At 45.7% G+C, this 14,409-nt stretch overlaps 2 protein-coding genes across 2 annotated transcripts; both read left to right on the plus strand.

Moving 5' to 3' along the window:
• Nucleotides 1-5,584: 5,584 nt before the first annotated feature.
• On the plus strand, nucleotides 5,585-6,175 carry LOC121745941 (proline-rich receptor-like protein kinase PERK2). The gene has a single exon (XM_042139886.1). The coding sequence runs from the start codon at nucleotides 5,585-5,587 to the stop codon at nucleotides 6,173-6,175; it is 591 nt and encodes a 196-aa protein (XP_041995820.1).
• A 7,482-nt stretch (nucleotides 6,176-13,657) lies between these two features.
• Nucleotides 13,658-14,200, plus strand: LOC121745942 (agglutinin-2-like). The gene has a single exon (XM_042139887.1). The coding sequence runs from the start codon at nucleotides 13,658-13,660 to the stop codon at nucleotides 14,198-14,200; it is 543 nt and encodes a 180-aa protein (XP_041995821.1).
• The last annotated feature ends 209 nt before the right edge of the window (nucleotides 14,201-14,409 follow it).

A 14,409-nucleotide genomic window follows, 5' to 3' on the forward strand; every position in this document is an offset into this window, starting at 1 on the left:
GACCTCGATGGGGAGATGGGAACCAAAACCAAAACCAAAACAAAAATCAAAACCAAGGTCAAGGTCAGAACCAATACAACCCCCACTCGAACCAAAATCCCAACCGCGGCCCAGCAAATCCCGACCACCAATCCAACTGGTCAGGAAGGAACCAACAACCCATAACCAAAACCCACAGAACCAAAACTCAAACCCTGTCTATGGGCCACCACACCAAAGAAACTTCCAAAATCACCAGAATCAATATAATCAAGGTCCCCAACACCACCAGAACCAGAACTAGTTCCAAAGCCAGAACGAGGATCAATATCATCAAGACCAGTACAACCCTCCTTCCCAGTATAACCAATACCCACCTAACCAGAACCAACAAATCTTCCAGAATTACCAGCACAACCAAAATTCCCGTACAACCAGTATCAAGGACAGAACCAGTCCCAATATCCTAACAGGTCAAGAAGATCTATGGAGGACATGATGGGAGAACTGCTCGCTTCGCAGCAGAGTATCAAGGGTGAGTTGCAGTCCAATAATGAAGTAGTGCAGGGGATGCAGAATGCCTAGAAGGAGCATAAGGCAAACATATATATGATGAATAGGCAATTAGCCCAGCTGGCGAGTTCAATGGGTGAAATGAAGGGGAATTCAGGAAAACTCCCGTCTACAGTCCATGTGCCTGAAAAGGCAAACGTGAGCAAGGTCACCCTGCGGTCCGGTACTTCCTATGAGGGACCCCAACCGAGGAAACCCAGTGGAGAACCTAGTGGGACAAAGTTACTGAGAGACATTGTCTCGGAAGGAGAGCTCAACAAACCTCTCCCTCAGATGCACGATCCGTTTTTCTTGGATGAAGCGCCATCGGGAAAAGACAAAACCAAAGGCGAATTGCCCAGGGGAGACCCTCCTAAAGAAACGGTCCATGAAAGAGACTCAAGCCCAGAATGTGCCCAAGAAAGACTCCGGAAAGGCTGTTGAAGAACCGGTAGACGAAGCGAAAGGAAAAAAACCATTCCCTTACCGTTTCGTGACTAAGAGAAAGAAAGAGAACCCAGTAGATTACCTGTCAATTTTTGGGAAGCTGGATATCACCATACCACTCCTCTAAGTCGTGAAGCTACCCCCGCTTGGGAAATTTATCAAAGAGTTCATAGCCGGGAGGGCCTAGAAGGATGGAAAGATCATGGTGGAAGGAATATCGTCAACAATTGTGCAGGAAAAGCTACCACCCAAGAGAGCTGATCCAAGTATATTCACTTTACCTATAACTATAGGAGATGTAAAAATCGAGCATGCAATGTGTGATCTGGGACCATCTATAAATGTTATGCCATTATCAGTCTATAACCGGTTGAAGGGAGTAAAGTTGTCAAACACTAGGGTGTTAATCCAACTGGCTGATAGGTCATGCATAAATCCTGAGGGTGTGCTAGAAAATGTGTTGGTAAGAGTACATGATTTTACTTATCCTGCTGACTTCTATGTGATCAAGATGAGTGAGTCTGAGGCTAGGGAGTCTAATGGTATATTGTTAGGGAGACCGTTTTTGAGGACAACTAAGACAATCGTGGACACGGCTGAGGGGACAATTTGTATTGATTTTCATGGAGAGAAATTCACATTTGATATCAATGAGGCCATGAAAAAGCCTATCGATTCTGAAAATCTATGTTATGTTGATGTAATTGACCCCCTAGTCCAAGATTTTCTTGAGACCGAATTATTGCAGGAAAAACTCTAACTTTGGATGTTTATGGACAGGCTGATGTAGAAGCGGCTGCATGGTGCGATCTGATCAGTAGCCAAGGGTTGACGGATGAAGAGATCGAAGGAGTGATTAAGGAATTTTGTCAGAAATCAGAATTTATTAGAACCGCAGGGGCTCAGCTACCAGCCAGTATAGAGGAACTTTCAGATGGTGAGTTAGAAAGGGAAGGGGATGCTGCAAGGAGCCTTCTACCCGCGGACACACTTCCCCCACAAGTTGAGTTGAAGAAATTGCCAGCAAACCTGAAGTATGCTTTCCTCGGGGCGGAAAATTCATACCCGGTGATCATTAGCAGCAGTCTTACGAAAGAGCAAGAGGCGAAACTACTGACTGTACTGAGCAGGAACAAGAGAGCAATTGGATGGAGCCTTACAGATATGGTGAGAATAAGCCCCGATGTCTGTATGCACCACATCAAGCTAGAAGAGAGAGCAAAAGCACGTCGAGACTCACAAAGGAAAGTGAATCCTAACATGCGGGAGGAGATATTGAAGGAAATCTTGAAGTTGCTGTCGTTGGGAATGATATATTCGGTGCCCGATAGCGAGTGCGTCACCCCCATTCACATGGTCCCCAAGAAGTCAGGGATCCAAGTTGTTCAAAACGAGAGGACTGAGTTGATACCAACAAGGCTAGTCATTGGTTGGCGGATGTGCATTGATTACCGCAAACTGAATGCTGCTACCAGGAAAGATCACTTCCCCTCTGCCGTTCATCGACCAGATTTTGGAGCGACTCGCTGGGAAGAAGTACTTCTATTTTTTAGATGGGTACAGTGGGTATTTTCAAATCTACGTAAACCCTGAAGACCAGGACGAAACCACCTTCACCTGCCCATTTGGAACGTACGCGTATAGACGTATGCCATTCGGTCTGTGCAACGCTCCCGGTACATTTCAACGATGTATGATGAGCATATTTTTAGATCTGATTGAGGAGTGCATAGAGATATTCATGGATGACTTTACAGTCAATAGAGCCTCTTTCGACTCGTGCCTTCATCACTTGGACATACTTCTAGAGAGGTGTCAAGCCATTTCATGGTCACAGAAGGGATCGTCCTAGGACACATGGTGTCAGAGAGAGGTATCCAGGTGGATCAAGCCAAAGTGTACGTCATTTCCAAACTGCCTTTCCCTACTGATCAGAAGGAAATACGGGGTTTTCTGGGGCATGCAGGATTTTATCGATGATTTATTAAGGATTTCGCCAAAATCTCCCAACCCCTTACTAGACTTCTTGAAAACGAGGTGGAGTTCATTTTTGATGAACAGCGCAAGGCTGCTTTCAATCTTCTCAAGGAAAAGCTGATATCCGCACTAATCATCCAGGTTTTCTTTCAAAGTAATCTGTGATGCCAGTGATTACGCAGTGGGAGCTGTTCTGGGTCAGAAGATCGAGGGAAAAAGGTATGTGATCTTCTATGCATCTAAAACATTGAATCAAGCTCAAAGATATTATGACACCACTGAGAAGGAGATGCTGGCCGTGGTGTATTCATTCGAGAAGTTTAGGCAGTACTTGTTAGGATCCAAGGTCATTGTCTATACTGACCATGCGGCCATTAAGTACCTGATTGCCAAGAAAGAATCAAAGCCCCGCTTGATCCGGTGGGTACTCCTGCTACAAGAATTTGATTGGGAAGTGGAAGACAAAAAAGGGGTCGAGAATAAAGTAGCGGATCATTTGAGCAGAATGGTGCAAGATGGGAGCAGCGAGGAGATGCAAGACCGGTTCCCGGAGGAACATTTATGTGAGGTGATTTTTGCCGCCAGAAAAATTGACTGGGAAGAAGTGATGAAGCTTACTAGCAAGAATGAAACAGCAAACGGGAAGGAAAAGGTAGGGCAGGAGCCATGGTTTGCGGACCTAGCCAACTACCTAGTTTCAGGAGAGCTTCTAGAAGTGCCAAACGTCACCAAGGCTCAAAGAATGAAGATCAAGAGTGAGGCGAAATACTACTTTTGGGACGACCCATACCTATGGAAAGTAAGAGTAGATCAAGTGATAAGAAGATGCGTTCCTGACTGGGAGCAGAGGGACGTACTAACACATTGTCATTCCTTAGCATGTGGAGGATAATTCGATCCCAAGAAAACGTCAAGGAAGATTCTGGACAATGGCTTTTATTGGCCAACTTTCAACAAGGATGCTTATGAATTCTGTAGAAGTTGTGAACGTTGCCAACTGACCGGTGGGATCTTTGCACGAGATGAAATGTCACAAGTCCCAATTATTATTTGTGAGGTGTCCGACATATGGGGGATGGACTTCATGGGTCCTTTTCCCTCGTCCTTTGGGAACTTGTATATTTTGGTCGCAGTTGATTAGGTTCTAAGTGAGTAGAAGCCAAGGCCAGAAGCACTTGTGAGGCGAAAGAGGTGGCCAAGTTCCTCAAGAGTAATATTTTCAGCCGGTTCGGGGTACCAAAGGCCATCATATCCGATCAGGGAACCCACTTCTGTAACTGCACTATCGAAGCCTTGATGAAGAAGTACGGTGTGCACCACAGATTATCCAGCCTCTACCACCCGCAAGAAAACGGCCAAGCGGAGATCTCTAACCGAGAGATAAAGAACATTCTGAAAAAAACTGTTAACCCTTCTAGGAAGGACTGGAGCATGAGGTTAGAGGATGCTCTCTGGGCATATCGGACAGCCTACAAAACTCCCATAGGAATGTCCCCATACCGAATCGTTTTTGGAAAGATGTGCCACTTACCAGTGGGAATCGAACATCGAGCATACTGGGCAGTACAACAAGTTAATATGGATGCTAAAGCCTGTGAGGATGAAAGGAAGTTGCAGCTACAGGAGTTAGAGGAGCTCAGATTGGAATCGTTTGATTCCACCATGTGGTATAAAGAGAGAACTAAATTGTGGCACGACAGAAATCTAAGGACCAAAGACCTCTATGTTGGCCAGAAAGTACTACTCTTCCAGTCAAGGTTGAAGCTAATGCCTGGGAAGCTCAAATCGAAGTGGACAGAACCTTATGTCATAACCGCACTCTGTGCTAATGGAGCAGTGGAGATTTCAGGGAGTATTCCTAACTCTGAACCTTTTATCGTAAATGGACATAGGCTGAAGGTGTTTAGGGATAATAGTGATGTGGGTGTAATGGATGAGATTCCACTGCAACCACACACTAAAGTGGCATACTGACCAGTAGGATGGGAATTTGGAGTTCCACTGGGCTAGTTTTTCTTTTAGCGAAATTCACGTATGCTGGCCAAGTAGAATTCCAAATTACCTAGAGTAAATTGTAAATATTGTAAATACTTGGTAGTTTAGAGTTTAATTTTTGCATCCTATTAAAAAATTAAAATCCAAAAATATTTTTCGGACCTTAAATATTAATTTCGAGTGCGTACTGACCACAAGAATGCTAATTCGGTATACTCCCAAGTGTATTCAAGTGTCCTTTTACTTTGTTTCCACTCTTGGAAAATATGGGAGGAAAATGTTAAGGGAGAGATTTGAATAGGATAGGGTGATATTTAAATTTAGAGTTTGGTTCAGCTTTGCAGGAGTGGACAGCGACTGGGAGGGCGCGTGGTGCAGCTTTGCAGGACAGGACAGGCGACGTCCAATCAAAATCCAGCGCTCCCAACCGTCTCCCACATGAAGCGGCGTAACCTGGAAACCGCCTATAGCCGATTATAAACCCTTAACTGCTCCATTCTACTCTAAAAAAGCCTCCGCCCACTCCCCTTCGCCTCATAAACCCTTACCTACATTCTCTCACCCGAAGCAACCACCATCTCCACCGAAATCAACACCCAAACAACCCACCTCCGATAACCACCACTGTTCAACCATGGGAAAGAAGAGAATGGCCTACAAACAAGCCTCCGGTAAATCCACTTCCACCGTCCGTAAAGAAACCCCCGAAACACCACCGCCTACTACAGAGCAGCCACCAAACCCACAACCACAGCCGCGACCACCATCACCACAGGCTCCGGCGATGGTTTCTTTGAACGCACTGGCGGAGTTCCTCAGACAGCAGGACCCGAATAAAGATTGGGCGGCTGCGTTGGCAGGTTTTAGCCAAATCGGAGGCCAATCAAGCTTGACAGCAGAAACCCCGGTAGTACCAACCCCACCAACCTCCATTCCGCCTTCATCAACAATTCCACCAGAAAAGAGATCTCCCTCGACGACCGCACCTTCAGAATACTCGGAACCCTCCCCTCCTATTGAACCAATGGATGTTGACCCCCTTTCCGCCTATTATGACTTAGATCCAGAAGTGACCGAAGGGATAGAAGGCGAAGAGAAGAGGAGCCGGGAGGAAGGAGATGAATCGGAGAGAACACCGGTAGCGGAAACCGTTCCCCAAGGAATGGGAAGGGAGGATAGATCTGAACGAAACGGCCAGAAAGCAAGGCCTGATGAGGAGTTTTAGGCGCTTTTGAACGAGGTGACCAGGATGAAAGATGACACTGCCAAGATGGCTGAGGGTCTGGACCTCCTATCGGAGGCAGTAGGAGAGGGTGAAGAAGCTAGTACAAGGAACGACCCAGAAGGCCTAGCCCACTAGCCAGAAGACGAGGTGGAAGAGAGGCAGACAAGAGAAGAAGAACCAAAGTCAGTGACTCCCCAGCCAGAAGCAGGGGAGAGTGATACACACATCGAGAAGGATGATACCGTAGTACGAACAGAGGGGCCAGAGCCAGTGGCACCTCCAGTGTCGAAACCGAAGGCAGTTAAGAGGAAATTGGTGTTGAAGAGCGATCCTAAGGCGGAACGGCCGAAGCCGAAGAGAGTGTCGCAAAGATGCCTAGAGAAATGGACATCCAGCAAGGCGAAAGCAAACACAGCAGCGAAAATGCAGTGGAGGTTTCAAGTGAAGAAGAAAGGACTACTCCTACAAAACCTAGGGAGGAATCCTTATCAACTACCAACTTGGAAGATGCTTTGACGGCAACCGAAGTGATCACCCCCACGCCGAGTGACCAGAGAGAGGAGACTGATAAGATGGCTGAGGGTCTGGACCTCGCATCTGAGTCAGTAGGTCACGACGAGCCAAGAGATGACAGTACCCATATCCGCGTGGAGACCCAGCCCACTGCCCAGGACAAGCCTTCAAAACAAACTGCAGAAGAGCAACTAGAAACGAATGAAAACGAAGATGAGGAGAGATACCGTAAAGAAAGGAAAAGGAAGGGGAAAGCCCCTTTGGCAACCAGGCCAAGAGGTAAGAAACAACGCACGAGTAACACCGGCATTGAGATCAGAGAGCCAGAGCAAGGAATCCCACCTCACCGTCAAGAGACAAATGACAGCGAGTACATAGCCAGCGAGGAGTCAGGGTCAGAAAGCGACATCTCGTTAGAAGACGAGGAACTTAGCTAGAGGCATCTCCCGCATGACCATCGGGAGTTGACACACCCTCCGGCGGACAGGCTGAGATACAGGCGCTGGGCAGTAGAACTCACAGAGAAGTGGTGGAAGAGATGAAGCTGTTCGACTCCAAAAAGCTCCAACATTATTTTGCTAATAAGGATGACGGAAGCAAGCAAGTTAAGTGTGGAAAGGTACTCCATTTTCCTTCCCTCGATGAGTTGGATGCCCGTGAACCTTTTCTATCTTATGTGCGTGCGTTGGGATTTTGATTGGTTATTGGAGAATAGGGATACGAATATCCCTGTTAGGCTAGCGAAGGAATTTTGGACGAGGAGTCTATAAGCTTTAGGTTGTTCGGAGGAGAGGTGAGCATGAGTTTGGTTGAATGGACGGTCAGATTGGGGATGTGTAGTTTGAAAGAAGCCATAGGGCCGGACTGGAGGAATAGAGAGAGAGGAATTCCTAGACGCTATTTCGACTTTGAACCCCATGAGGCTTTGCTGGAACTAACTCACCCAGATGCAGGGCAATTTTCATCCACCATATCCCGCTCCATCCATTTCAACAACCCCATTCTGCGCCTGGTTCAGCTCTATCTTGATTTCAATCTGCTAGGGCAATCAATTTCAGCCGTCCGGACGTCGATGACAGAACTTTACCTCCTTTGGTGCGCCAAGCCCGGAAGGAGATTACATCAGGGTTTTTGGACAGCCTATCAGTGCCATCTCATCGCTACACATCCTGCTAGAAATCTTTCCCTGTGCCACCTGCTGGGAGTCTTTGTGAGGAACAATGTCACCATTGTGGAGGCTGACGATTTGTCCCCCTTGAATATGGTGGATCCTCCTGGTCCGTTTGATATATCTTTCTTCGTCCGAACAAATACCGTCTACATCAGGGAGGGAGTCTCGCGTTTCTACGCTATGGAAGAAGAGGCTATCCCTACTGGACGCGCAGCAGCAGGCCAAGGCACGCATGTTCAGGCCCAGAGGCAAGCGACCCTAGAAAGGGCGGTAGCAGGGTTAGTGGAGGAGAACAGGCAAGCCAGAGCGGAGTTGACCCGTATGACGAATGTGATGGAAAGTATTCTGAAAGAGTTGGCAGAAGGAAAGATAGTTAAGGGAGCTGGAACGAGCGGCCAGGGAGGCCAGAATGATGAACCGGCAGAGTCTGAGGAGAATTAATCCGATACCGAGGAAGAGGAACCCGAGGAAACACCTGCACCCTACCCTACCCCGCGGAGGACCAGAAGGAATATGTGACCACCCCAATGACCAGTTAGTTTTTCTTTATCTTTTTCAGTTTTAGTTTTATTTGTTGTTTTGTTGTTTTAGGTAGAGTACTTTTGGGTAGTATGTGTGTTGCAAACCCCATTCACAATACTTTGGCGCATGAGTATGTGTTTGTTTTCTTGGCGTATGCATGTTAACTCACACTTAGCCTATTGCATAGCCTAAGTGTGAGGAGTCTAGGTATATCTGTGTTGTGTTTGTTTAATTCTGTTTAGGTTTTCAACTCTCCCACTTAGCCTATTGCATAGTGTAAGTGTGAGAAGTTTTTAGCCTAAGTTTGTTTTGTCCTTGTTTGTTTTTATGTCTGTATGTCGGCCATACTAGCCATTCCAATTTTCCACTTCACAGCCGTATCCGAGGGAAGACACTTGTGAAGTGGGAGGGGGGATACAATGGCCAGTATGACATGTATATATGTGTGATCTGTCTTAACTGAACGTGTCAGTGTTTGTCTACGTCAAGTTTTTTTTATATATATATGTGTGTTCATTGGGCTTAAAACTCAACTGCCTCGAACTGACAGTGAGGAGAATTGAGGGAGATAAGGCATGCTGCACAATGGAAACCACCCCCCTTAGTATCTCCTAGTCAGTATAGATGATGCAAGTATGCGAGAAAAACTCATCCTTAGAGCCAGATGCAAAAGTTCTCTTAAATGGTGAGTTATAAGCCTAAGTGGAACCACTTTCCACTAATCTAGAAAAGAAAAGAGTGGCTGCCACATGATGCCTAGGGTAAGGTGACTTCGTGTAGCAAGTCCTGAAGCCAGTAGGAAACCCCCCCCCCCCCCACCAAAAAAAACCATCCCTTAGAACCACTCTTTCTAGCCAAATCTCTACCCAGATATAACCCACTAGCCACTGGGACTGTGTGTGTGCGAGGCATAAGGCAAGAAGGCGACTGGCCAGGATGACATATAGGAAAAACCAACTGGAGAAAGAAGTCGAGGGGCAAGGAGAAAATCGACCAGGTAAAATTAAAAAATAAGAAGGAATAAGGGTGGCGAAGCCACAAAAAGAAGGAAAAAAAGGAAGAAGAATTGAAGAAAAATGGTCGGAAACACTTGACCACAAAAAGAAGGAAGAAAGAATATGGGTGGCGAAGCCACAAAGAAGCTACTGACCAGTTAGAGTCCAATATCAGGAAACGTCCAGCCGAAAAGAAGCAACAACCAAGAGCCCAAATGCACACAGTTCCCCACGTCAAAATAAAGTAATAGTTTTTGAACCATAGAGCCTTAGGAATATCCACCCCAAATACTACAAACTAATAGCCCCATTACAAGCCTTAAAGCCCTTCAGGAGCTGCACGTGAGATCTGAGTCCGAAGCATCTATGGTTCAACATTTTGAGAGAAGACAGTCCTAACATCCCCGGTTAGGAATGAGTGACTGAGCGAATCTGGTGTTTGGCCGAGAGTTTGGGTGATCTTGACGAGCAGATATACTGATTGGGAAGGAAAAGGGGGGCGGTAGAAGTTTAAGGCTGTCTAAGGCCGGATTGCACCTGATCCCAAGGGGAGGGATGGTTGAAAATGTAGCTCGATCAATGTGTTTAAGTGCTTATGTGTCTGTTTATACGTGTTTGTCGGCCGTGTATGTGTTTTTCTTTGCGTCATAGTTTCGAGTCTAGTTTAGGATAGGGTCGGTCAGGGGTGTAACCAGGCTAGAATTCGACTTATTTCTTTTTGTTTGTTCTTTACGCTTGAGGACAAGTATGTGGTAAGTGTGAGCTGTTTGATAAGTCGCATTCTAGACATTGGTTACTGGTCAGTATATGTGCATAATTGGATTATATCTGCAAAACAGTTGCTAAAGTGTGCAGGGAAAGGGTTCCAGTCAGTAGGAAGGGTTTCAGATAACTCAGGTGAAAAGAGCGCCAGAAGGGAGCAATACAGATCAGGATGCATACCAAAAAAGGCTCGAGATGGAGAAGAGGAATTGCTGGGAAGGATCAACCACAAACGAGGGAAAAAGAATCATTTCACGAAGAGAGTCTACCCTAAAAATCAAGGGCAGGCCTCCCTATAAAAGGAAGCCACTTGGAGAGAGGAGGAGAGGATCATCTACATTCACACTTAGTTAGAATATTTTCTCTCGGTAGATCAGTTTCCTTCAGCATTGTCCTACATCTTCTCATTCCTGCCACAGCCATGATCATCTGAAGTTCCAGAAGTCCGCCGGAGATTCGCCTTCCACCGTTCTAGCCAGTTCATTTCGTAGTTATAGCTGTTTCATCACCCGGAGTGGCAAAACAATCTTTATTTGCTTTCTAGTTAATCTTTACTTGTTTCCCTTTCGTTGGATCTGTTGCATAACTTAGTTCTAGTTTATCTTTTGAAGTATTTCGTTGAGATCCAAACGCTTTATGCAATGAAGTTGTTTTAATGCATCTCTTTCGGGTTGAATCTGTTTCATTCTGCCTAGGTAGCTTAGATCTAGTTGTTTGCGGTTGTTTCTAAGTGTTGAAGCATGATTTCATTTGGAGTTGCTCGATCTGTGATTGTTAGTTCAGTAGCTGTTTAGATTTATTTTCCCGAAGTGTCTTAGTGTGAAATCCGAGTTTACGTTATTCTGCCACCTTGCATGTCGTCTAGTATGAGTAGGTCTTGATTTCGCTCGTTTAATTTTTGAATTTTAGTGAGTTAATTTGTTGTTCTGAATTGTGGAGTTGTTAATCTGTAATTTCATCTATGGAATCAGAGGTTGTTCGATTTTGTTCGTGCTTGTTGAAGAAGACAACATCCACATCCAAGTTTGGGACCACGTTGCTTTTTAGTTACTTTTTTCTTTTGTCCTTTGCCTTTTATGTTGGTACCTACAGATCTGACAGAGTAGCCACCTAACTGCCTCTTATTCTCTGATATTCCGTTTAGCCTTTTATATTAACCATCTACTTTCCACATGTCCATGAAACACCTTGTCCCCCACTCTCACGTACACAGCCACATGTCGTTCACCTTCACACCATCCAGTCAGTAGAGTACACCCTTTAATTCCTGTGTAGGTAGAATCTCAACCCAAGCGTGGTAGCTAACCCAACCCTTCCAGAATATCACCACAATTACCCAAACGCATCATCTCTGTGGGATTCGACCCTTACCCCCACTATACTAATCAGTAGAAGTGGGTTGAGGAGTTTAATTGATACCAGGTTTAGGTTGTCGTGCCAATGACTCAACTAGGTTGGGATATTATCCTGATCACTTGGACGCACACGTGCATATAACACAATATCGAAAACCTACTCTTTCAATCAACAACCCCGGAAGTGCTTCTGGGAAAAGGTCCTTGAGACCTACCACCAGATCAAGCCGAGAGGGTCCCTCAAGCGCACATATAAAATGCTCTGCTCTCACTTTGACCGAGCCGACAGACAGGTCAAAAAATTCTGCGGCATCTACTCGACCGAAGCGGCGCACTACCAAAGAGGCGCCACGAGAGCCGACATTCTGAAGGCGGCTTTGCGCGTCTACAACCAGGACACCAGCAAACAATTCAAATTTGTTGATATTTGGCAGGCCGTCAAGGACGAGGAACGGTGGGCCGGCGGTGTCTGCTCTAGCTCGGGCTCAACCTCGAAGCGCACGAAGCACACGGCGAGTGGCCAATACTCGTCTGGTGACACCGGTGAGGGCAGCGACGCACAAGAGGATGCATCGCATGAGTTTGCGGGTACGGCCGGCGATGACGGGGGACCCAGCCGTGGGCGACGTCGGCCGCAAGGGACGAAAGCGACGAAAGCGACTAGAGCGAGGAATGGCCGAGGCGAATCAAGCCAGGCGGCCTCGGGATCGGGTTCGGGCTCGGGGGAGGCTCGAACACCCTTATGGCGGTGTACATGACCGCCAAAATGGCAGACACTTCCCTCTTCTCGCCCGCCCAATACCAAGCCTGGTGGAACAAAATTGTGTATATGGCAGCACAACTTGGCCTTCCGCCTCCTATTGCACCTCCACCGCCTTCGGGGGATGATTGGCCTGCGGAGTAGTTTTTTTATTTTCTTTAAATTTGTATTTTAAATTATGCAACGTTTAATTTTTTAGGATTTTAATTGTGTGTTTTTTATTTTTTTAAATTTTAAGTTGTAATTTTTTTATGTTGTGTGTTTTTTAATGAAGTGTGTTTGTTTTAATTGAATTGGGTTGGAAATAAAAATAAAAAATGAAATTGAATGAATAGTAATTTAAAGGACGGTTAAGGGACGGAAGGTTGCAGGTTCCGTCCCTTAGTTAAGGGATGAAGTAAAAAAGTACAGTGGGGCCCTCAAATAGTATTTTAAGGGATAGTATAGAGACAACGTAGTGGATGGCCTTAGCTAGATGAAAATCAACCATGAAAAATATGACAAATACTTAGATTTGAGAAATCTGAACAAGATGCAGTAAAGACCCGTATATTGTAGACTCGAGCATTTCAGGATGCATAACTTTAGTAAAGGTTCAGATTGATTAAATGGGCCACAATATATCACGTACTACCCGTATATTTGGTGTTGTTCCAAAAATAAAATGCAAAAATGAGTTGGGTTTGCAGTATAATTCGAGAAGTTTTTTACAGCAAAAACGAGACTTGGTATATGGTTGGAGATGGAGGCTCCGTTTGGTATTACGGAATTGGAGCTTCCAATTCTAAATCCAATATTAGGTACCACAAAATATTTGGATTTTGAATTGAATCATAATTTTAATTCCCCCCTATTCCACAATTTGAATTCTATATGAAAAGTTGATAATTGAAATTTCAAATAATAATAAAATAACACTTTCACACAAAACACACGCCTACACACACAGCCCCATGCACACATACACAAACCTGCACACATACACAAACATACATAAACCTGCACACACACAACATACCATTGCTCACAGACACACATATAGACACGCACTCACCTGCCCATACACATAACACACACTGCATAATTTTTTTGAATTCAAATTCTTATCAATTATATCATTTAACCGAGCAAAGCATTTGGAATTGAATTATAATTCAATTATTTCAAATTCAATTCCATAAAATTATAATACCAATTCAATTCTAATTCTGCGTACAGCACGGACCCAGAGTGTTTTTTTTGTACCATCTCGTACACAAGAAAACTGTAGTGAGGACTCTCTCCATGACTTGGACTCAGTCATCAAGTCTCCCCTTGCCTCTGGAATACTTGTACATTTTCACAATCAATTTATAGAAGAATACTTAATTCTTTGCAAAGCAAGTTCACACATAGCCCATAGTTATGTCTAAATCGCTTTGCATCTTCCTCTTCCTGACCTTGTTCGCAAATGCAACATTCTCATTATCCTTCGACATGTCTCCCATCACAAAATCGGATGGCGGCCACCTCAACCTCACCGGGGACACCTACATTACCGAGGAAGGCATCCAAGTCACAACTAACGAGCGCGACCAAACCCGGGGTGGTCGAGTTGGCCGCGCCACGTACTCCGAGCTCCTGCATTTGTGGGACAAAGCCTCGCAACAAATGGCCGATTTCTCCACCCACTTCTCCTTTGTCATAGATTCTTCTGGCAGCTACAACTTTGGCGACGACCTTGCCTTCTTTCTGGCTCCCTATGGCTCCACCATCAAGCCATGGGAAAGCGGTAGCGGCCTCGGCCTCGGCCTCGACAACGCCACTTCTCTCTCGGTGTTGGACACCTTCGTCGCGGTGCAGTTCGACACGTACCCCAATCCTGTCATCGACCCGCCTTATGACGGCCGTTTCTTCATCCCGCACGTGGGAATCGATATCGGTACTGATACAAAGACATGGTACTGATACAAATTCATAGGATTCCATCCTAAAACCAACTGTTGATAGTAAGAGTGACCCATGAGACTTAGGGCACCCACAATGGGGCGCCCGATGGCAATCCCGATAGCGGCCATCGTCCTCAGGCCAGACGATGCCTCCATTGTGGGTGCCCGCCATCGTCTGCGCCCTACGCCAACGCCCAATGCATTGTCCGCAGAAGAAGCATGGACGAT

The sequence above is a fragment of the Salvia splendens genome, chromosome 8 (genome assembly GCF_004379255.2).
Source record: "Salvia splendens isolate huo1 chromosome 8, SspV2, whole genome shotgun sequence".
NCBI classification, from domain to species: domain Eukaryota; kingdom Viridiplantae; phylum Streptophyta; class Magnoliopsida; order Lamiales; family Lamiaceae; genus Salvia; species Salvia splendens.